Source organism: Cetorhinus maximus, chromosome 5 (genome assembly GCF_964194155.1).
Source record: "Cetorhinus maximus chromosome 5, sCetMax3.hap1.1, whole genome shotgun sequence".
NCBI lineage: Eukaryota > Metazoa > Chordata > Chondrichthyes > Lamniformes > Cetorhinidae > Cetorhinus > Cetorhinus maximus.
Genome location: NC_135883.1, coordinates 121333002 through 121358316, shown reverse-complemented (window position 1 = coordinate 121358316; position 25315 = coordinate 121333002). Strand labels below are relative to the sequence as shown.

General features: G+C 41.1%; 1 protein-coding gene across 1 annotated transcript in view; it reads right to left on the bottom strand.

Moving 5' to 3' along the window:
* Positions 1-1184: 1184 nt before the first annotated feature.
* mdn1 (midasin AAA ATPase 1) overlaps positions 1185-25315 on the bottom strand; it is a 227351-nt gene continuing 203220 nt past the window's right edge. The window contains exons 91-102 of the mRNA XM_078542396.1: positions 20089-20190; positions 17937-18138; positions 17632-17799; positions 16320-16483; positions 15573-15662; positions 14025-14140; positions 10585-10759; positions 9457-9530; positions 7930-8044; positions 7061-7124; positions 2888-3030; positions 1185-2477 (exon numbers count right to left, since the gene is read on the bottom strand). Coding sequence (XP_078398522.1) covers positions 2292-2477; positions 2888-3030; positions 7061-7124; positions 7930-8044; positions 9457-9530; positions 10585-10759; positions 14025-14140; positions 15573-15662; positions 16320-16483; positions 17632-17799; positions 17937-18138; positions 20089-20190 — 1599 coding nt within the window. The 3' untranslated portion in view covers positions 1185-2291. The remainder of the gene's footprint in view (positions 2478-2887; positions 3031-7060; positions 7125-7929; positions 8045-9456; positions 9531-10584; positions 10760-14024; positions 14141-15572; positions 15663-16319; positions 16484-17631; positions 17800-17936; positions 18139-20088; positions 20191-25315) is intronic.

The window sequence follows — 25315 nt, the reverse complement described above, 5'->3', positions numbered from 1 at the left end:
GTTTTGTAGATCTTGTTTAGTAGCATCATAGCCTTTTCAACACTTACTAAAACTTTTTTCTTTTAAAAACCTCAACATTTAATTCAGTATAAATTCCATACAACATTATCAGCTTGTTGGACTGGTCTCAATAAAATGCCTGCAGGACTGTCTACACGTAGCATAATAAATTTTGTTTAAATTGTATTCTCACACAAAAACAGAATGGACAGACAAGATAAATGATCAAAAAATCATTTAGCCTCAAAAGTTTATAACCAGATGTAAACCAAATATAAAGTTGCATCACCACATCCTCTTGAATGACAATATGAAGCAAGAGATAAATTCATGATATGAATGCTCATGACATTCTACCAGCACAGTTGAGAAGTTATTTCCTATATCTCCAACTTTTATGAAACACCTCAAGTATTTCTTTTAAAATTCAACTGGACCAGAGTGCAAAGCAGCATTTGTTCCTCCTTTAATGCTGGTGGAACATCGCAACTCAAAACTTTACCTCTTGAAAGAGAAATGCTGAATAATGATGGCATGTTTAGAAATAGTGCTATTTTAAGAATCAACACCAGGATGAATTACTTTGAGTTTTGCTTGTTTGCATCTTGCACTCTCACCCTGTCTTTTCTTTTGGAAATTTTACATGCCTCTACATCCACCATTTGAAGAACTGCAAAAACTCCTTTCAGAGTGTTGAAGAGACATGAGCTGGAAAGAAATCCCCATGAGACCCCAAGTGTTCCTGAAATACAATTCTATTTCTTCCTCTGCTGTGTGCTTATGTCAAACGGGCATTATGTTCGACTTCTACATGTGACCACAATTTCAACTGCAAGGCTGTTTCCTCACTGCTGCACCTTGTACATGATTAGGTTTTTAAAAAGGAGTGCAAGATCTTCTTCACCTTACCAGACAAAGGAACCACAGTCCACCAGGAACTAGGTTTTTAGTGCAAAGCCTCCACGGCCCGTGGAGAAAGATGGTTTCACACAACAACCTGGGCTCAAAGCAATGAAAGGAAAGCGTGCCACCCACCCCCCAAATCACACTGTTTTAATTCTGGAGGAGTCTATAAATATTTTAAAGGAAGTCATTTGAATGTTCCTGTCTCAAGATTTGAAGCAACTTCCCAACACTAAAATGGATGATGTGGCATCCCTCTAAAAAGCAGATGGAGACAAGTCTTTAGTAATCGATTTATTGACATACAAAAAGATACGAAGAATACAATCCCAAGTATGAAGCTACCTCCAAATAACATGCTAAAGCTTTCACATTTGCAACAAATATCCACATGTTACAAAACAACATATGACACTCAAACCTCAGACAGGTTCTCACATTTAGTATAATAAACTGTGCCTTTGGCACAAACCACCATGAACACAGTGGTACAGTTCTCAATGTGAATAGAACATTTCACATTCTAAGCTTAGTCTTAACATCATGGGCCATAACCTCCGACTAGCGTCAGAAAGTGGTGGCCGGCAGGAATTAGAAGAAATAAATACCTACTTACCTGGTCTTGAAAATTGCATTGCCACTTCTGTTCACCAGAGCTGCTTGGGGCCTACATCAAAAGACTACTTGCAAGCCCCAGCGAAGTGTAGCTCCAGCATATTCAAGGAGGTCACGCCCCCTTTTTTTACGGCACTTGCTGCCGTAAAGCAGGTAAGTTTAAAAAGCCAGGGAAATTGACATGTCATGAAGAAGGAAGTGGATAAGAATTGGGGGGGGTGGCGGTGTCCAGGTCAGAGGTCCAGCGGGGGGATTGGGTTGGAGGTCCAGGGGTGGTCGGTCAAAGGGGGGTGGGGGACGTCGGAGGTTGGGGTCGGGTTTAAGAGGTGTGGAAGGAGTCCCTTGAGGGTCAGTCTGGGATTTACAATAGTTACTCAGAAGTTAGAAGAGGTGTTAATTCTTCTAACTTTTTCTGAGTAACTACTGGTATAACCCCAGCGGAACCAAGCGAAGTCTGCAATTTAAACCGCATTTTCAGATGATTCCCAGCGCAGTGCAATTGTCCAGAGGAAGTGTGCACTTCTGGGTAATTGCTGTGCAAACCCTTACCTGGGAACTTCCCAGAGGGATTCCCCAGTGCATCTCTGGGGTACCCCCCCAAATCTGACACTGGGCAACTCGGAAGTTACAGGCCTATAATTCTCAGTCACAGGACAAAGGTTTCTCTTCCCTGCTAATCTGAATGAATAGTACATTAAATATTACAGCATGTGCAATGATTTGCAATACCAATGGACAACATAACATGTGTCAACTCTCTGCATTCCATTATGTTAATGATCTCCTGCTGTCACCAGTTCAAACCACTGTCTGAGAGCATCACTGAGCGTCTCTGGGAGGGCATTCACATTTCTTAAAATGATATAGAACGGGAATGGGAATTCTTCCATATATGATTTAATTTCAGGACTTTCCCCTTGATCCTTGAATATAGGGACTTTAATATCCAGAATGGAGTCCTAGGTGTACAAACAAAAACAAAGTTAGAAGACTGCATAAGGTGTGCAATCTTTAATGCTCCCTCCGTGTTTCAGCTAACGTAATAAAATTAACGTCTGCCTTACTGGCTAGATAATGGCATGCTATGGAGAGGTGAGGATTTGTTACTTTAATGCACAAAAACATCAATAAGTAGCATTATACACATAATAGTAGGCTAACTTTCTTCATTCATTCAACTGTATAACTTCACAGGCTTTCGATCTCTGCTTCCCCTCTTCTCATTGAGAAGTGGTGTAAAATGTTTTAATGGTTATAGGATTGTCGCAATTACAGCACAAGGCCATTCAATCCAATACGCCTGTTCTGGTGCAAGCTCTTCAACTGGAGCTATTCTACTTCATTCCAATACTTTATAGTTGTCTCTTACCTTGGAGTCAGGATTGTCCAGTACAACAAAGATAACAAAAATGTTGCTGTGTCGAGCAGCCTCAACAGCTGCTGTAACCCGCTCTTTCCCCTCCAAGAACAGACCTCGTCCATCAGACACTATCAATAGTAACTGTGCTGTTTCTACAAAAAAGATTAGCACTTCCATTATGGTCTTTGTTTAATTTATATTTAAAAATCAATTTTCCTTTCAGAAAATCATCAGTTTAAAATATCTGCACGAAATGACATTTGTTTTTGCCTCATCAGCCACTAAATAAAACTGTCTAAAACAGCAAGAAGAGAGCCGGGATTTCCACAGTTTAAAACAGCGAGAGGAGAGCCGGGATTTCCACAGTTTTAAACAGCGAGAGGAGAGCCGGGATTTCCACAGTTTTAAACAGCGAGAGGAGAGCCGGGATTTCCACAGTTTAAAACAGCGAGAGGAGAGCCGGGATTTCCACAGTTTAAAACAGCGAGAGGAGAGCCGGGATTTCCACAGTTTAAAACAGCGAGAGGAGAGCCGGGATTTTCAGTTTAAAACAGCGAGAGGAGAGCCGGGATTTTCAGTTTAAAACAGCGAGAGGAGAGCCGGGATTTTCAGTTTAAAACAGCAAGAGGAGAGCCGGGATTTTCACAGTTCTAAACAGCGAGAGGAGAGCCGGGATTTTCAGTTTAAAACAGCAAGAGGAGAGCTGGGATTTTCACAGTTCTAAACAGCAAGAGGAAAGCCGGGATTTTCACAGTTCTAAACAGCGAGGGGAGAGCCGGGATTTTCAGTTTAAAACAGCGAGAGGAGAGCCGGGATTTTCACAGTTCTAAACAGCGAGAGGAGAGCCGGGATTTTCAGTTTAAAACAGCGAGAGGAGAGCCGGGATTTTTACAGTTTAAAACAGCGAGAGGAGAGCCGGGATTTTCAGTTTAAAACAGCGAGAGGAGAGCAAGGATTTTCAGTTTAAAACAACGAGAGGAGAGCCGGGATTTTCACAGTTCTAAACAGCGAGGGGAGAGCTGGGAGCACCCGGAGCGCGGACACGCGTGAGAAGGGCAGCGGTGGCGGGAGATAAAAACTGGCGGCAGAGAGAGAGGCCCAGCACAGGGAGAGTGAACCTGCGTGAGAAGGGCAGCAGTGGCAGAGAGCTCCTTCAACCTGTTTCTACCTGTCAGGGCTGAAGTGTGACATCACAGAAAAACAGGAGCTCTGAAGAAGTCATACAGACTCAAAAGGTTAACTCTCTCTTTCTCTCCACAGATGCTGTTAGGTTAGGCCTGCTGAGTTTTTCCAACATTTTCTGTTTTTGTTTCATTTGAAAGATGCTGGGACCAGTGTCCTAGCAAATCGTTTAACTAGGATTGTAGATAGGACTTTAAACTAAATAGTGGGAGGGAGGGTTCAGTTGGAGGGAAGTTTAGAAAATCAAAAATAATTGAGAGAGCAGAGGTGCAGGGTAGTGAAGAGGCGAACAATAATCAAAGTGTGACAGGAAGGGGCAGAAAATAGAAGCAGAAGAGTGCAGCAGAAATCAGTACCAGAATGAGCAATAATGGTAAAAAGTCAAAGCTTAAGGCTCTTTATATGAATGCACGCAGCATTTGTAACAAGATAGATGAGTTGACGGCACACATAGAAATAAATGGATATCACTTGATAACGATTACAGAGACATGGTTGTAGGGTGACCAAGACTGCGAACTCAATATTCAAGATAAAGGCAAAATGGCAACCTGCTGAGTTTTTCCAGCATTTTGACTCAATGTTCAAAGGTATTCGACGTTCCAGAAAAATAAGCAAAAAGGAAAAGGAGGTGGGGTAGCTTTGTTAATAAAGGGTGTCGATGTGGTGGTGAGTTGTGATATAGGGGCAATAGATCGTGATGTGGAATCAAGTTTGGGTGGAAATAAGGAATAGCAAGGGGAAGAAGCCACGGATGGAAGTCGTGTATAGGCCCCCGAAGAGTTGCCTCACTGTAGGACAAAGAATAAATCAGGAAATAATGGAGGCATATAAGGGAGCTACAATTTCATGGGTGATTTTAATCTGCATATTGACTGGACAAATCAGATTGGCAGGGGTAACATGGAAGACGAATTTCTAAAGTGCATCAGGGATTCTTTCTTAGAGCAATACGTTGCAGAACCTACCCGGGAACAGGTTATTTTAGATCTAGTAATGTGAAATGAGGTAGGGTTAACATGAGATCTCAGTTAAGGATCCTCTATGGGGTAGCGATCACAACATGGTAGAATTTCAAATTCAGTTTGAGGGCGAGCAACTCGGATCTCAAACCAGTGTCCTCAACTTAAATAGGGGCAATTACAAAGGTATGAAGAAAGATTTGTCTAAAGTGGGCTAGGAAAATAGACTAAGGGGAAGGTCAGTGGATGAGAAATGGCAGACACTTAAACAAATATTTCATAAAGCTCAGCAAACATTTATCCTGGTCAAAAAGAAGGACTCGATGAGAAGGATGAACCACCCGCGGTTAACAAAGGTAGTCAAGGAGAGTATCCAATCAACAACTAAGGCATACAAAGCGGCGAAAACTAGTGATAGGCCAAGAGGATTGGGAATTTTTTTTTTAGGAACCAGCAACGGATGACTAAAAAGCTAATAAAGAGGTAGAAAATTGGTTATGAAAGTAAATTGGCAAGAAATATAAAAACAAACAGCAAGAGCTACTATGGGTATATAAAAAGAAAGTAGCTAAAGTGAGTGTGGGACTCTTGGAGGATGCGACTGAAGAATTGATAACGGGGAACAGGGAATGGCAGATAATTTAAATCAATTTTGGCAGATAATTTTGCATCAGTCTTCATAGTGGAGGACACTATATAAACATTCCAAAGATATCAGATAAGCAAGGAGCTAATGGGAGGAAAGATCTTGTAACAGTCTCTATCATGAGGGACAAAGTATTTGAGAAACTAATGGGACTAAAGGCAGACAAGTCGCCAGGACCTGATGATCTGCATCCAAGGGTTTGAAAGGAAGTGGCTGCAGAGATGGTGGAGGCATTGGTCGAAATATTCCAGAACTCACTGGATTCTGGGAGGGTGCCAGCAGATTGAAAAGCCGTTAATGTGATGCCCCTGCTCAAGAAGGGAGGGAGACTAAAAGCAATAGTCATTGGGAAAAAATGCTAGTGTCCATTATTAAGGAAGAAATAGCAGGACATTTAGAAAAGCTTAACGCATCAAACAGAGTCAACATGGTTTTGTGAAAAGGGAGATCGTTTGACAAATTTGCTAGACTTCTTTGAGGATATAACAAGCAGAGTTGATAAAGGGGGACCGGTAGATGTGGTGTATTTGGATTTCCAGAAGGCACTCAATAAGGTGCCACATAAAAGGTTGTTGCACAAGATAAGAGCTCACGCTACTGGGGGTAATGTATTAACATGGATTGAGGATTGGTTAACACACAGAAGCTTCATAGCATAACTAACTTTTAGCTTTAATAATATTCTTGATTCAAGAGTAGACAATGGGAACACAGTGACACTTGTACAATTAGTTTGAATCAGAACATATTTGAGTATTGAGCTTATATCTTTCAATTCTAATAGCTTCACCTGTATAGAAAGGTGCACAAAAGACTGGTCTAATTTCTCTGTATTTTTCAGAAATGCCTTAAAGCACTTCACAAGTGATACTGGAGGCCTATTGCTGACTGAACTGTTAATCACAGTCACAGAATTGTTGGAGTGCAGGAGGTGACCATTCGGTCCATCAGGTCTGCACCGGCTCTCCGAATGAGCAAATGACTTAGTGCAGTTCTCCTGCCTTCTCCCTGTAAACCTGCAAATTCGTCCTCCAATAACAGTCTAATTGTTTTAACGCTTCGATTGAACCTGCCTCCACCACATTTTCAGGCAGTGCATTCCAGACCTTAACCACTTACTGCGTGATGTTTTCTCATATCGCTTTTGCTAATTATTTGAAATCCATGCCCTCTCACTCTCAATCCTTTCCTGAGTGTGAGGTTTATCCCTATCTGCTCTGTCCAGACCCTTCATGACACTAATCCTCCCGTTTGCTCTGCGCTTGCAACATAGTGAAATGAAAAACTTGCATCTTTCACTTATTTAAGAAAACAATATTCTTGTAGCCCACATAGAGGTTTAAAGTTTCTTGAATGGGGACAGCAAGCAATAAACTGGTGTAAAGCTCTGACCTGGTTTTCCCTGCTGGGAATGGTGCTGTGCTGCAACAAACATGCTGGCTGCAGATTCCAGAAACTGCAAAGATACACAGAAGTTGTAAATCAACATTAATTGCATTAGTTCATCCTTCACAAAATCTGACAAGGCAAAGTGCAAGAAGAAATGATCTGCATCTAATAGGTTGAGATTTTCTGTTTTGAGCTTAATTCTCATACAAAGGTACTCATTTAAATTGTCCAATCTGCTAGATACTTAATGTTTTACACAGATGCTGATTCAACATGCTGCACAGCACAAATAGACTTTTTTTCCTTTCATGGGATGTGATTGTTGCTGGCAACATCCCTACTTGCCCTTGAAATGAGTGGCTTGCTAGGCTATTTCAGAGGGCAGTTAAGAAACCACACTGCTATATGTCTGGAGTCACATGTAGACCAGACAAGGATGGCAGATTTCATTCCTTAAAAGGATATTAGTGAACATATGGGTTTTTACAACAATCGATGATAGCTTCATGGTCACCATTACTGAGTCTAGCTTTCAATTCCAGATTTATTAATTGAATTTAAATTCCACCAGCTGCTGTGATGGGGTTCGAACCCACGTCCCCAAGGCGTAAGCCTGAGCTTCTGGGCTACTAGAGGATGACAATATCACTATGCCATCATTTCCCCCACTGACCAATCTCTTATAAAGGTTGTAACTTTAGCAGTAATAGGAGAGTAAATAAGCAATACTTCACCACTTTATAACACAAAGTTACTAGACTAGACTACTAAACTAGACTATGCTAAACCCTCCACATAAAACTTACACACACACACTTTTGCTTTGCACACATTGGTTCATCCAAACAATTATTGTTAGTATGAGCACCAACCTGAGCTATCTTAGTTTTCTTCTGCTGAAATTGACAGCTCCTCAATATTCTTGCTCCTGACTGATCATTGAATTGCTCATGGAATGGATGCAGCAATTGGACATTCTCTCCAAAGCTGAAAATTGACAACATGACTGGATGATCAGAATGTTAACAAGGACATTGAGCCTTTGCGAGGAAATTTGATAGCCACAAACACAACTTTGATAAGACAACAGCTATGGTGCCAGAATTTGTCAAACAGCTATGAAGATGCTGGAACATGGCAAGTATTTTTACGAATAGTGTTTTAGACCCAGACAAAATCATCATCAGAACAGCCATGCTGAAAATTGTAAGACATTATAAAATAGGACATAATTTTCATGGTAGGCTAACAGCATTCTATAACTTTAACAGGTGTACATGCAACCCCATGTTCAACCCTGGGCAAGAGTTTCCACTAGGCTGTGTTGTTACTTCCTACACAATTCATCTGAAAATTGGCCAAACTACTGCTAATGATTGGGGAATTTTAAAGTGTGAGTCAAGTTCTGCGATTTTTTTGGCGTTGGTTTAAAACCTGTAAAAAAATTCTGCGAACCAGCCCCACCCACAACATCGGCCACATCCCCAGATCCAATAAATCAACACAGGGTCTTTCCACTAATTGCGCCTGTTTGAGCGACTTCGAAGAGGCTTTTAAAATTAATATTTTTTGGTTCAAGGCACTAATAGGCACCTTTTAAAAGTATAAATATTTAATTTGCTAAGAAACTGACCACTGTATAGCAATGAAGCTAGTAAATGGCTCTTTAAAGGTAATTTTCACTTATATAAAATCAGTTTACTCACAGGTGGACTACATAAACTGAAAATAGGTTTATCGCAGTGTACTAATAAATATATTCTAGTCATCACTCGAAATGCATCAAGGAATACTTCTTAATGCATGATTATAGCAAAACAAAATTCTAAAACACTGCTCATTCACAAACTATTTTATATTTGTGGTTATGCAGATTTTTGAGCAGAGTTAACAATTTAACAGTTTTGAACAGAGTTTGCGCCCAGATTGCTAATTGTGCCCAAAGCAGAAACTCCATTTTTAAGGTGGAAGCTAACTCTAAATACAAGTCCCAGTCTTCCAGACTTCATGCAAGAACAGTTCTCTCATTATCCTCCCCTCTAAATCAGAGATTTAATGCAGAGCATCACTACTAGATTCTTGAGACTAAAGAAAATAGTTTCAAATTGTTTGTAATATTAGAATTCTGCAAACAATGGAGGGAGGATCGGTAATGCTATTTTCAGAAGTGATCAAGCATAGAACATTTTGGCCACTTCCCTGCAATGTGGCATTAAACGCATCCTCAAAAGAACGTTAAATCTCTATCCTCTTAGTTCGAAGGGAAGGTTATCAACTTGAAATTTTAACTTAATCTTGAGATGCTGCCTGACCAGTAATTTCTGTTTTTGATGTCCTTAAGTCAGTTACAGGTACAAGTGACTGTTGGCATTAGCCAACTTGTTTTCATTTATACTCACCTACACACAGCAACCTGTCCAACCTCTAGAAGTGAGAGAGCATTTCCAATTACAGCCAACGATTCAAAGGCGAGCTACAAAAGAAACAAAAACAGAGGTCATGTTAGAGTAGTAAGAGAGTTGGTTGATTAATTTAGCAGTTCACAACTGCGAAACAAATCCAAGAAATGGAGCCATCCTAAAAACACGTGATTCTAATGGTCTCTCCTGGGCTATGCTCCAAGGCACTAAGTGGCTACCTTAACTCAGTGAGAGAAGGTTGCGTGTGCCTACAGTGAGTGATAGCAGCGTTTTTGATTCTGGCAGAATTACAGTTGAACACTAACTTATCCTGACAGCCACACATTTACTTTCCAGACAGTCACTGGATAGCCATCAGGAGCGGGAACCCTGGTTGATTTTACATCTACTTAGTCTTGAAGCTAACTATCACACTTACTCCAACCCCAGAGGAGGCAAGCTAATTCAACACAAACCAGAGATCAAATCTGATATTTTCCTGGCAGGGATGCCTCAATATCATACTGGTTACCACTGACATTAGGAGAAACAGGCTGCGAGTCTACTAACTATATAAATATTATGTAAAAGCAAAATATTGCAGGTACTGGAAATCTGAAATAAAAAAATGCTGGAAAAACTCAGCAGGTCTGGCAGCATCTGTGGAGAGAGAAACATGAGTTTGAATAAGTGTCATATGGACTTGAAACATTAACTCTATTTCTTTCTCCGCAGACACTGCCAGACCTGCTGAGTTGTTCCAACATTTTATGTCTTTATTATAAATATTGTTACTTTCTTCCTTAGGTAGACCATCCAAAGTAGCTGCTTTACCAAAGATGGGAGCAATAATATTTAAATGTATGGAGGCAGTTTCAAAGAAGCTAAGAAATGTGCTTCAAATTAATGAGACACATCCATCTATGTAATAGAACAGGCTAAATATTATGTATATATTTACAGTCAAGTGGCACGTGTAGAGAACAGTGTGTCTAGGTTTAAAAAAACAACAAACTTAAAACAACCTGTATTACTATAGGCCAAAGGCCACTTAAATTTCCTCAACTCATGAATGATTGGTGATGCTTGCAATTGTGCAATTTCAAATCAAACTTTTTAAAACCATACCTGTTTGGAATGATTGTCAACCATACTCGAAGAATCATCAATTGCCAGACAAATCTGGTATTGCCGCTTGCTCGGCTTTGTCCTGCGAAGCCAGATTTTATCTTTACGGAACTGGCTGGCGATGTAGGGAATCACCTTGCGCATGTTTAATCGCTTTCCAGTTCGATAATCACCTCTGTACACAAACACATGTAAAGAGTAAAGAGAAATATTTTTACCACTCCACTCCAGTAAACTTTAATGAATTATTAAAAAAATTAAAATACATACTGACAGGTTAAACTCAGTTTCCTATCTTTCTCTCTCTCTAGAGCAAGGGAACTGTTTTATATATATAGTCTTCAACAGATGCCACATATCCATTATACCACATACAAATAACTCAGATCTAGTGATCTCTACGGTGTCAGTTTCAAAGAACAAAGAAAAGTACAGCAGCATTACTTAAATAATGCCAGATAATTACTTAAATGGAGAACGGCTGCATAATCCTGAGGTGCAGAGGGATCTAGATGTTCTAGACTATGAGTCACAGCACGTAATTAAGGCAGCTTATGGAATGCTACCCTTTATTATAAGAGGGATTGAACATAAAAGTAAGGATGTTATGCTTCAGTTATACAGGGCATTGGTGAGACTGCACCACGAATACAGCGTGCAGTTTTAGTCTCCTTATTTGAGGAAGGATGTAAATGCATTGCAGGCAGTTCAGAGGAGGTTTACTAGATTGATACCTGGAATGAGCGGGTTGTCTTATGAGGAAAGGTTGGACAGACTGGGCTTGTTTCCACTGGTGTTTAGAAGAGTGAGGGGTGATTTGATTGAAGTATACAAGATCCTGAACGGCCTTGACAAGGTGGACGTCAAAAGGATGTTTCGGCTTGTGGGTGAGTCCAGAGCTAGGGGGCACTGTTTTAAAATTAGGGGTTGCCCTTTAAGGACAGAGATGAGGAGAAATTTTTTCTGAGGGTTGTGCGACTTTGGAACTCTCTGCCTCAGAAGGTGGTGGAAGCGGGGTTATTGAATATTTTTTTTTTTTTTTAAAAGGGAGAGGTAGATAAATTCTCATTAGGCAAGGGAATCAAATGTTATCGGGGGTAGATGGGAACGTGGAAGTCAAAACACAAGATGATCAGCCATGATCTTATTGAATAGCGGAGCAGGCTCAAGGGGCCGAATGGTCTACTCTTGTTCCTAGTTCTTATGTTCTTAAAAGGAGTTGAAATTTAAATGTTCATTACTGAAGAAAACAGGGATGACAGTCAGTGAAGACAAAAAGTTCTGAAAATTTTTGACAAGGAATCATGTACGCACTTTTGTCCTGGGCACTGTAATATTTTATGAACAACCTTATGTCAAAAGAGAAATCAACAAAATCATAGGAAGTATTTGTATCTAACCATGTTCCACCAGGGTAACTGGGTTGTCTGCTCTATATACCGGTAGCAACCATTTAATGACTACTGCTAGTGATTAACCACAGGATTTGTTCACCTATTAGCTACTGTAAACTGGAACTTTGGATTGACAAACCTTTGAACATCACTGAAAGTAACATTTAATGCGCCAGGAATTGTAAAGTGACACGAGATGAATGCAGTTGGTCTCATTTTGAACTCCAAATCTTACAGACATCTGACCAGGTGCTGACTAACCTGTTCCCTCATTATAAAGGAACAGGATATGAATCGAACCGAACTATCAGAAATACCAGAATGATGAGAGCGGATTGTGTCTCCTTCACTTGACAGCCAAAATGAACAGATGCTCACGCTGGGCCAGTATGTGGCTTAGGGCTATGGAACGCCATCATCGCTGGGGTTCTTTTCCAGTTCAGTGGGTTTGTGTTCAGGCTGGGCTGATACCCTTTATTCAAATCCACTCACTTGGGGTCAGGACAGAGCTAAAAAAAGGTGAGGGTGGGCCACGCACAATGGGGCTTGATTGACAGCTTTATCGACTTCTCTTCACACAGGTCCTCACAGGCCCAGACTTCAATCAATTCAAACATTGTCACTGCACAATCCGACAATTAAAACCAGCTCCTTGTTTCAGAGTTAAAAAGGGCAGAATTTTGAACAGATTACACTGCAAACTACTACCTACTATTACTAACAGCTCAACAACTGAACTCCCCAGCTCTTGGAGCCTCTGAGCTGAATCGACAGCGGGGAGGTTTTCGTGTAGGGGTGGGGTGGGTACGGGGCAACAATTCGACACTCAGGGGCTGTAGTACAGCATAACTCAACCTCCCCAGTGGCTTAGCTGCTAAAGGCAACACATAACTGAGCTATCCAGTCTAAAAAGAACCTCAATTTTTAACTGCCCATTTGTATAGAGGCTGATTCCAGAGGTTGACATCCTAAGGTTGGTACGTTAGTCCTTTGTACTCAAGTCTCGGGATGGTGGGCAGAATCAGCTGATCATGACCACTAACTTGTTTTCCCACTGCTGGAAAGTAGATGTGAACCTGTGAAGACAGGGTCCCAGTGGGCTGTGGTGTCCCCCAGCCTAACTGTATCGGTTCATTTTCATGTTGTGGCCACGTGATGCCTCAGCACATTTTACCCCCACAGCTTTTGAAAATCTGTGGCTGTGATTTTTTGAGTTAGACGTTAAAAGTGGCCAATTTCTCTGGCCAGTAATTTAACACTGAGGCAGGTGCTTGATCCAGCCTCGCTTTACCTTGCGCTCCAGGTCTGAAGAAGGCGCTCGCCGCATCCTCCGCCTCTACAACAACAAATTCCACCCCCAACATACAACAAACAGACCTCTCCCCACACAAGGCAAGAAAGGTGGGACAGGGAAATCTAGCTGCTCCTACTCGGTCAATGATTGCTGTTGTTCTGGCAGTCTCCATAGCAGCCAGTGGAGGCATTGGGCAGGATCAGGCATGAGCAGAGCAAAACCTGTGTTTGATTACGTACATGTGAAGTGAAGCAACCGACTACAGAGGGTGGGGGGGGGAGGCGGAAGTTGGAAAAACATCTCAATGGAAGGAATTCCATAATCGAGAATTTGGAATTCCGCCAAAGCACGGAAATTTCTCATCCCTGTTCCATAAACACTCATGAACGGGATGGTCTTATTTGAAGTGCCCAAATCATAGTACAGTACATTTATGAGAGAAATCCCAAAATGTAAGTCATTTAAAATTATACTCTTTTCCTTCAAGAAATAAACCAACTACCTAATAGTTATAGGGTGCATTTGCACTTGTTTTGTTCCTCAAAAAAACCCAAGCATGTGGTCTGTGAGAGACCAGAAGAAAAAGCTAAGTACAAATTTAGAATAGAATGCATTCGAACTGCATGATTTGTGATCTTAAACTGCTCATCGTCTGCTGATGTTGATTCCAGAGGGCTCATTGATTGGGAAAAAAAATTCCACTTACAAACATCCGTAATAATAGAAAACAAAAAAGGGACAAGTACACTGACCTGAGTTTAGATGCCTGGGTGGGTTCCAGTATAAGCCGAAGCTGTTCACACAGTTGCTGTGACAGTGGAGCTGTCAATGCCTGATATTGCTGCCACATCTCAGCCGCAGCTCTCTCCTGGTAAGAGCAGATCAAAAAGAAAAATAAGAAAATGTCAGAAGATAGTTAAGAAAAAAAACCTGGAACATTTTGACAATTACATTCCCAGTACTGGCAGGCGAATGTTTATCTGTTCTACAGAATTGTGGCTCTCGTGTGATTGCAAACACACAAGTGTCCCAAGGAGTGATAGCTCAAGAGTTCTCCCACTTCCAATGCCAGAGCACTCTACCAAAAAGCAGCAAATGTTTAGAATTTGAAGATGGAAACTGTGGAAACAAACTTCACTTATGCTATCCAGTATACACAGCCGCTGGAGACCATCAAAAGGGATTAATTAAAACTGTATGCTAAAGAATCCTAAAAGCTCAAAACATTTTTAATGGGAGTTTATATATTTTTATTTTGCTGAAGTCCTCCAGTCAAACTGTTATAGAAGAAATCAGCTCACTTTTAAAAAGCAGATAGTGCAGTGAAATAAAAACCTTTTAAAAAAGGCACCTAAAATGTCAACTTCTGCTGAATTAATTTATTTTCAGCAGTGCTGTTCATACCTCTCCTCTACCCTTCCTCATCTGAGTGCAGCACCTCATTTTGGGTACTGCACAATGAGCACCAGCAGTCTCCCAGCATCGCATTTAAGTGGCCAGCAATAGGTTCAGGTGTGGTGTCCATGGGAATCACGAGGACTGGGCCCAGTGCTGTTCATGTATGTACGTCCAACAAGAATCAGTGAAAAATATCAGGCATGAGCCTGGCATATTTTCCTCTCCAGGCCCAGGGCCAAACTAGCTCGAGTGCCCTCTCTTCAGAATTTTGACTGCAGGCATTTAACTTGGTAAAAAGGGGTTCAAATCTAGGATCTATTTATCCATAAAGAGAAAACGGTGTTAATCCAGATATGTTGCCATGTAGCTTTTACCAATCTAGAGTTTCAGCAATATTCAATACTCAAAAGTATCCACATTCCCATAAGCTTTTCTTGGATCAGTTGATTTATTCAGACAATAACTATGGCCAGGGATTTTGCCCTCGTCAGGTGGGCTCAGCAGGGGCAGGCGAGAGCAGTCGGGTGCACGACTGCCCGACGAGCTAAACATTCTGGCCTATGTCATCAAAAGACATTTGTACGTAACATAGTACATAGGCAAGTCAACATCAAGTTCACTAAAATGCCAATTACATCAAATGAAGCTGCCTGTGCCCAAGGGATGGGATTTGATTTGATTTCACTTTCCATCACTCCTGACTTATTTTAAAAAAGGGAAATCTCAGGCACAAGTCCTCAATCAAAAAACCTAATTCAAAATTTGCAATTTCACTTATTTGAATTAAAAATGGCTAAAAAAAACTCTTAATTTAAGTTGGTTTAATTGCCCTCAGTCTTTTAAACAAAAGTGTCCCCATCCTTTATCAGTCCATTCCTCAATTCAGATAGTTTTTTGCTTACCTCTTCTAGATTTCCAGCCTCCTGATTTCGCCAAGCATCCAGCTGCTCTTCCAGCTGTTTACGTAGCTCTTCCGGGTCAAGAACAATGCTCTGGAAAACAAACTCATGTCACTTGAAAGGGTAAAACACAAAGACACAACCAAAGATACTGGCAGCAGTTAATACACCACCCATACTGGATCACAACCGACAATCCCCTTTGACAGTACAGTGTAAATGTTAAAATCTCATTTAGACTAAAGAACAATAAAGGAGGATGGGGTTTTGTTTGAGTCATTTAGCTCATTTGCAGCACATTGATGTTTTGTAAAATGCGACCATATTTATATCAGTGACAAACACTGACAACTGAACACAGTTCAGGTGACATATTATCATTTTCTCACTTCCTCTTCAACTCCTCTGTGCACAGATCATTTCTTAAATGGGGAACAGAGGCAGCTGCAACGAGGTAGAGTTGCCCCCTTGAAAGGTGCAGATACTGACAGGCCCAATCCAACACTCTAAACCGTTTCCATTTCCCTCGAGTCCAAGTTTAGCTAAAATTAGGAACTCTACGTTTTGGAAAAAAAAGTTTTTTTTTGCAAAAATAATTCTGTTTAGCAATATAATATGCAAACAACAGCCTGCTTTTATGCTTATTTGAGGTGCAATTCCCAACCATGGTCCAACAAATCAGCATCATTCATCAAAACATGCCTGTTGAGCATCACTTTTACTGAATGGAAATGCTCTAATCTTTCATACTTGCTCAACGTCCTCCGTTAGCAGTTCATGCAGAGTGTGGATGGTGGACTCGCTGCGTCTTTCAGATATCTCTTCATTTTCTGATTCTGACCAGTCATCTGTTGCAGCATCCATCTCTTCAGGTTTGGGAATCTGAAACTCTCCTTCAAGGTTATTGTCAGATCCTGCAACACACCAGATATGGTTCAACTGACAGGACTTTTATAGTAAATCTCGAAGGCTTGGGGCGGAACATTGCCGTCGGCGTGTGGCCTGTTAAGCCGTTAAAAAAGTAACTGAAGTTTTTAACAGCGCTGATCATTCCAACCTTAAGGTTGGCGGGCAGGCGAAGAGCCAAGGTGGCCTTAGCGTTTTTCAGGAATATTCATCCATGGGCGGGATGAGGTTTCATAAAATTCATAAGTAAACTTTGTACACTTCACAAACATGTCCCAGCTCATGTGACACTGTCACATTAAGGGACATGTTTAATTAATTTTTTACTTTATTTTTCAGAAACTTTTGTTATCCAGTTAATCTCTGAGGCAGCTCTGGAGATTGCTGCGCTCTTTCATGTGCATGTGCGAAAGAGCGCAAGCCCTGACGCTCCCTCCTCCCCCCGCCCACACAGGTAGCGCTGAGCACTACCGGCTGTGCGTAAAATGGCAACACGCAACTGATCGCAGGTGGCGATTGGCTCCGTGCCCATGCCGGCCTGCTCCCGCCCAGCCCTGCCCGCCATAGGTAAGATTCTACCCTTGGATTTATATAAGGCTTTTCACAGCCCCAGGAGATCCCATAAAGCTATGGCATTGGCTTTACAGCCAATGGGGTACTTTTGAAATGAGCTCACCATTGTAATTCAGGAAACCCAAAAGCCAATTTACGCACAAATCCACACACAATGGTGAGGTTATGACCAGATTAATTAATAGGACTCTTGTGAAAACTGAATATTTTACTTGTCCTTTTTATACAAAAAAAAAATAAGAAATAGAATGAAGAGCCAAAACCAAATTGCAGGATGTCATTTTGGTTGAAAGAGAGAGATAAAATCTCAAAGTAATAATTAAACACCAAAATTCAGACAGCCAAGTTAGCAACTAATCACTGCTCCAAATCCCAAGTTGTCACAATCAGCTGTGGTTATAGTAAAAACCAACAGATCAATGATTTCAGTGCGGCAATATCATGGTTTATGACATAACCAAATTAAAAAGAGGCCAGGTATTCAGTGTTCAGTGTGTTAGATCATATTTTGAAATTTAGACAGTTGGCTCGTTAGTTTGCATTAAAGTTGCAATTAGTGTATACAGTAGTTGTGTCTAACTACCTGGTACTTTTGTAGATGAAGATTTTTTCTCTGGCTTCAGCTCCTGTACATCCACGCTCTGCAACTCCTCTTCCTGGTCACTTTCCATTACAATGGATTCAGACTCCTCTTTGGTCTCCTCTTCCAGTTCCAGTCCACCTGGATTTTGTTGCTCTGCTGTGGCCACATCTAAAAACGAGCCATTTGTAAGATTGGTGAAAAGCTGTACATTATTTTGAAGCATAAAATGTATTCAGCAGTTTTTGCATATGGAGTGAAGAGATTTTCTTTCAATAGTTTCTGAATTTGAACAACTTTGACCTTACCATATGTTTGAGCATCATAAGAATCACTTCCTTCTTTGATATGTTCATAAACATCTGCTTCCTTCACTTTTTGTTCTGACTGCGCCGTGTCAGGTTGTGCTGCACTGTTGGCTTCCACCATCTTCAGTCGCTTGCTCGCACACTCATTGCGATCACCCATTGTTCTTTCATTATCTGCACGGCCAGGTTTTCTCTTGAAACTCTTGAGAAAGAATATCACTTTAGTTTTTTAAAATATCTGTAAGAAACTCTTGGTAAAATATTTTGCAATAAAATTTATCCTGGAAACTGTTTAAATAATGGACATGGGGTCATAAAGAGGGGATTATGTGACAGATCAAAATCTCCTCATGCTTGATTGCCATCGTAAGGAATTTCCTATAATTGGAGATAGGCTTGCCCCTAGAGTTAGCATTACTAGATTCTGAGAACGGTGGTACACAAGTTAACACCATTTAATAAGCAGAAGGAACATGGATGGGCTTGATGGCCTTTATCAAATGTACACAATGGTAATTTTTCCTTAAAAGATTTATGCTGTATGACTGATAGATATGAACAATGGATTAAGGTGGCTTATTAGATAGAGTGTGCTATCAAAGCCCACTAGATCTCTGGGCAATTCGTCAATGCGTTTCCAAAATCCGGTACTGTATGTGAGAAATTCAACGGGTTTAATTTGAAGTAGGGCATCTTGCATATGGCCTTTTAGGACTTTCTCCTGCACCTTTCAGCTAAAAAAAGAAAAGCTTTTGCCCACAAAGCTACTGCAAATGTAAGATAGTAACAGTTTAGGAAAGGCGACGGGGCATATGGACCTTGATGAATAGGATCTACAATCTATCCTGATCCAATGAGATTGGAAGATTGTGAAATAAACAGACAAAGGCCTTGGAGGGAGGGCAAATTCAATGTAAAATCAGGTACAGAAATAAAAAAAAGAGGAAAGTCTGGATTGAGAGAAAAGAAACAAAGTGGGAAAAAGAAATGAAATATTTTTAAATCTCCACCAATTCACAACAGAAGGAATGAGACTCCCATTTTAAATTGTGTTCAGTTTCTGGGTGAAGGGAGGTTGAATGGCAGTCATAAACAATTATCAAGTTGTTAAGGGCTTACACTGTTACTACAAAGCCAAGACTTGTAAGTAAGTTTAATGTGCAATTCAGGTGCAAACACAGAAACTTCATGAAACTAATGGGGAGGTCAAGAGCAAGATGACATTTTTGCAAGCTAATGACGCAGCGGTGAAAATTGTCTGGCAACTTGCAGAAATTAGTAATTTTTAAAAAATATTCTTTCATGGGATGTGGGTGTCACTGGCAAGGCCAGCATTTGTTTTCATTTCCTAACTACCCTTGAAATGGCTGGCTTGCTTGGCCAGAGGCAGTTAAGTATATACCGCATTGCTGTGGGTCTGGAGTCACGTATAGGCCAGACCAGACCAGACCAGGTAAGGATGGTAGATTTCCTTCCCTAAAGGACATTAGTGAAGATTTGTTGTTTAAAAAAAAAACAACTGATGATAGTTTCATGATCACCGTTATAGAGACTAGCTTTATATTCTAAGATTCATTGAATTCAAATTCCTGCAGCTGGCCTAGTGGGATCTGAACTCATGTCCCTAGTGGATTAGACTGGGCCTCTGGATTACTAGTCCAACAACATTACCACTACGCCAAAATCTCCCCTTAATTCATGTCACAAGTTCCTGGCCGATTTGGCCATTTACGGCTGTCGTTTGGAGGCGGTTATATTTTAAGCAAATTTCCAGTTCATTGGATCTCTAGTATTTCACTGAAACAGTTCCTGCTGATACAGCAAAATAGCTTGGCAATACATTTGAAAACCTCATTAAAAGGTGACGTACAGCGAAGGAAAGGCATTACTGCACTGTGAAAGTGAAATATTTGTTTTTGCACAAACCTAATTTGATAGTTAACTTGCAAAATTCACAGTTGATAATGATTTCCAAACTCTGTCGTTAGAATTGCTAAGTTAGAGATAACGTACAGGCAACCAAAGCAAACGTGCAAGAGTTCTTGCACAGTGTGTATACTGAAAATATGCTTTTTTAAAAAAATAAATGAAGTTGAACCACTGCACATTTGTCAAAATAAAATGCTGCCTATGAGTGGAACAGTGGTCTTACCTGCGTTTTGTCCCGAGATTGTCTTTGAGATGCAACTCTTGCCATCAGTTTGGACTCATGACCCTCTGACTGGTTAGCATCTGCAGCCCCAGTCCCTTGTTCCTGCAAGATCCAACATAAAATAAAGTTTGTGCTTGCTATTAGAATTTCACCAAATGCTGTACAAGACAGTTTTTTGGGCAGGTGACTATTTTTTGGTTTTATATCAGATTCTTTATTAACATTCAGAAACTGTTGTAATTTTATCTTCTGTGTAACATTTCAGTTTCTTGTTGATGTGAATGTTTTTGGGCACTTTTTTTTTTAAATGACTCAATTATAAGCATTGAAACTAGAGGTGGTTACAATAAAGCCCAGGCTTGAGGAAGTCCAGTTTCGATCTTCTAAATTAAACATGTAGATAACACACTCTCTTCAGGTACCACATCCTGAAAAGGCATCTGCGACTATGGACTTGGTCCACAGTTGGTCCATGGTTATGCTTGGCAAGGCATTGTAGTGCTTTGCTGTCATCTTCTGTGAATGGCTGACCAGGAATCCCTCCCGTTCTTACAGCCTGTCATTGGCGTATGTTGGAAGGATTTACAAGTTGATTATTAACCTGTTGTTTCACCAAGTTATGAACACATCTTTCTTGGCCATCAAGTTCTGGAGTGGGATTTGACAGAATTGTTACAGCGCAGAAGGTGGCCATTTGGTCCATCATGTCTGCCCCAGCTCTCCGAACGAACAATTCACTTAGGTGACATTCTCCTGGCTTCTCCCCGTAACCCTGCATATTCTTCCTTTTCAAATAACATGCATTAGCCCTTTTGAATGCCTCAATTGAACCTGCCTCCACCACACTCAGGCAGTGCATTCCATACCTTAACCACTCATTGTGTGAAAAAGTTTCTCCTCATATCACTTTTGCCAATTACTTTAAATCTGTGCCCTCTCATTCTTGATTCATTGAGTTCTGATGAAGAGTTATATGGACTCGAAATGTTAACTCTGTCTTCCTCTCCACAGATGCTGTCAGGCCTGAGTTTTTCCAGCAAATTTTGTTTTTGTTTCAGATTTCCAGCATCCGCAGTATTTTGCTTTTATCCCTCTCATTCTTGATCCTTTCACAAGTGGGAACAGTTTCTCCCAATCCACTCTGTCCACACACCTTATGATTTTGAATGGCTCTATCAAATCTCCTCTCAGCCTTCATTCCTCCAAGGAAAGCAGACCCAACTTCTCTGAAGTTCCTCATCCCTGGAACCATTCTCGTGAATCTTTTCTGCACTCTCTCCAAAGCCTTCACATCGTTCCTAAAGTGCAGCACACAGAACTGGACACAATACTCCAGCTGAGGCTGACCCAGTGTCTTATACAAGTTCAATATAACCTCCTTGCTCTTGTACTCTATGCCCCTATTAATAAAGCCCAGGATACTGTAGACCTAATTAACTGCGCTCTCCACCTGTCCTGCCATCTTCAATGACTTATGCACATATACATCCAGGTCCCTCTGCTCCTGCACTTCCTTTAGAATTGTGCCCTGAAATTTAATATTGTCCCTCCATGTTCTTTCTACCAAAATGAATCACTTCACATTTCTCCGCATTGAACTTCATCCTGTCCACCCATTCGACCATCACAGTTCACAATGCTTCCAAGTTTTGGATCATCCACAAATTTTGAAATTGTGTCCTGTACACCAAGGTCTAGGTCATTAACATATATCAGGAAAAGCAAGGGTCCCTGGGAAACTTCACTACAAACCTTATCCAGTAACCACTACTCTCTGCTTCTTGTCACTCAGCCAATTTCACACCCATGTCCCTTTTATTCCATGAGTTATAGTTTAGCTCAACAGCACTGTATCAAATGCCTTTTTGGAGTTTACATACACAGCATTGCCCTTATCAAATCTCTGTTACCTCATCAAAAAACTCCAGACAGTTAGTTAAACATGATTTTCCCTTAAGAAATCCATGCTGGCTCTCGTTAATTAACCAGTATTTGTTAATGTGATTATTAATTTTGTTCAAAATTGTTTCTAGAAGTTTCCCCGCCACTGAACGTAAACTGACTAGCCTATGGTGGCGACTTATCTTTACCCCTTTTTGGAACAAAGGTGTAACTTTTGCAATTCTACAGTCCTTTGGAACCACCTCTGAGTATAAGGAGGACTGAAAAATTATGGCCAGTGTCTTTGCAATTTCCACTCACTTCCCCCAGTGTCCTTGGATGCATCTCATCTGGTCCTGGTGTCTTATCCACTTCAAGTGCAGACAGCCTATCCAATACCACCACCTTCCTATCAATTTTAAACCCTTGTAGTGTCCGAGTTACCTCGTCTTTCACCATGGCCAGGTTTGCATCTGTCTTTTACCAAGGAATAAGATGCAAAGTGTGAACTTAATACCTCAGCAATAGCTCAATGCATAAGTTCCCTTTTTGGTTCCTATTCCTTTTCCCACCTTTTTTTTTTTACCATTTATATGCCCATAGAAGACTTTGGGATTCCCTTTTATGTTGGCTGCAAGTCTTTTTTCATACTCCCTCTTTGCTTCTCTTATTTGTTTTTTCACCTCTCCTCAGAACCTTCTATATTCAACCCGGTTCTCAATTGTATTTTCTACCTGACATGTGTCATAAGCATACCTTTTCTTCTTTATCTTAATTTCTATTTCCTTCGTCATCCAGGGAGCTCTGAATTTGTTTGCCTTACCTTTCCCTTTCAAGGGAATGTACCTAAACTCCAGCTTCTTTGAAGGTAGCCCATGTGTCAGACAACCTTTGACTCTAATTTATTCAACCAGATCCATTCTGACCCCATTGAAGTTGGCTTTCCCCCAGTCAATTATTCTTATTCTGGACTGCTCTTTGTCCCTTTCCATAGCCAGCTTAAACCTTATGATACAATGATCACAGTCCCCTAAATGTTCTCTGACTGATACTTGATCCGCTTCCCACCATCATTTGCAAGAACCAGGTCTAGCTGTGCCTCTTTTCTTGTTGGACCAGAAACATACTGCTGTAGAAAATTCTCCTGAACACACTCTAGGAACTCTTGCCCCTTTCTGCCCTTTGCACTATAATTACTTGAATATAAATTGGGATAATAGAAGTCCTCCATTATAACTGCTCCATAATTTTCACACCTCTGTAATTTCCTTGCAAACGTATTCTTCTACATACTTCCCACTGGTTGGTGGCCTACAGACTATATCAAACAATATAATTGCACCTTCTTTGTTCCTTAGCTCGATCCAAACAGATTCTATCTTTGACCCCTCTGGGACATCCTCTTTCTCCAACACTGCAATGCTCTCCTTAAATCAATACTGCCACCTCTCCCACTTCTTTTCCCCTTTCCTATCTTTCCTGAACACCTTGTATTCAGGAATATTTAACACCCAGTCCTGCCCTTCTTTGAGGCAGGTCTCTTTTATAGCCACAGCATCATATTTCCACATGGCAATCTGTACCTGTAATGCACCATTCTTATTTACCACACTGCGCATTCACATAGATGCACAGTTACACCGATTTACACTATTACTTGCTCCCTAACTCTGACCCGACCTATTAAATTACAATTCCTTATTTTAGTGCAATCTATCTCTCTGTGATCTGTGCACCTTGGTATTCCTGTCTGATATTATCCCACACTCCTACCAAGTTAGTTTAAACCCTCCCCAACAGTACTGGCAAAACACCTGCAAAGCACTTGGTCCAGGCTCTATTTAGGTACAAACTGTTTGGCCTGTACAGCTCCCATCTCCCCCTGAGTTAGTCCCAATGACCAAGAATCGAAAACCCTCCTTCCTGCACCATTTTATTTTTAGGTATTCAGCTCTTTCATCCTCCTATTTCAATACTCGCTTAAGTGTGTTTTTTTTAAATTCGTTCATGGGATGTGAGCGTCACTGCCCAGGCCAGCATTTATCGCCCATCCCTAATAGCCCTTGTTTAGAGGGCATCTTAAGAGTCAACCTCATTGCTGTGGGTCTGGAGTTACACGTAGGCCAGACCAGGTAAGGGCAGATTTCCTTCTCTAAAGGACATTAATGAACCAGATGTGTTTTTACAACAATCGACAGTGGTTTCATGGTCATCATTAGAATTTTAGTTCCAGATTTTTTTCAAATTCCACCTTCTGCCATTGCGAATCATGGCGGGATTCGAACCCAGGTCCCAGAGCATTACCTTGGGTCTCGAGATCACGGGTCCAGTGACAATACCTTGATGCCACCGCCTCCCCGGTACCCAGTAGTAATCTGGAGATTACTACTTTTGAAGTCCTGCTTGCTAATTTCCTACCTAGCTCCCTAAATTCTGACTGCAGGACCACATCTCCCTTTCTGCCTATGTTGTTTGTACCAATGTGGAGCACGATTGTTCGTTGCTCACCGTCCCCCCTCAAGATGCTCTGCAGCCGTTCAGTGACATCCTTGACCCTGGCACCAGGCAGGCAACAAACCTTCTTGGATTCACATCTGCGGTCGCTCTTCCAGTCTTCCTGTACCCCATTGTACAGCTGAGCCACCTGTAGACATAGACTTAGCTCTGGCTGCACTCCCAAAATGAACCATCACTCATCAGTATCCTGACTTGATTACAGGTTTGAAGAGTGGGATGCTCTCAGGGGGACTCCTGTACTGCCTGCCTGTTCCTTTTTGACTAGCTAGTGGTCACCCGTTTCCTCTCTCGCTACATACTCTAAGCTGTGGGGTGACCACATCTTTAAACGTGCTATCCACAAAGCTCTCAACCTCATGGATGCTCTGCAGTGACGCCAGCTGCTGCTCAAGTTCTGAGACCTGGAGCTCAAGCTGCTGCAACTGATCACAAATGGTTAACCAGGACTTGGGAAGCATCCTGGGAGTTCCCACTTAGCACAAGACGTGCACTCTCGGGATTGGAGCAGCCCTGCCATTCCTTTATTAATTAATAACCTTGTTACTGCTAATAAACCTTACTACCGGTAATAAAGTTTACCAATGCTAATAAAACTTATTGCTATCAATGAAGTTTACCAATACTGATAAACCCTACTAATACTACAGCTCATTAGTGGTAATAAACATTACTTAAAAATAGATAAGACTCACCAGCTACTCACTTGCTATTAATAATTAATATTTTTAACGTTTGTAAAATTCGCAGTTGTTTAAATTCAGTCCCCAAGTAGCAATACTCACCAGCCAATCAACTGACAGCTTTCCTGTGAGGTCACTGGATCTCTCTC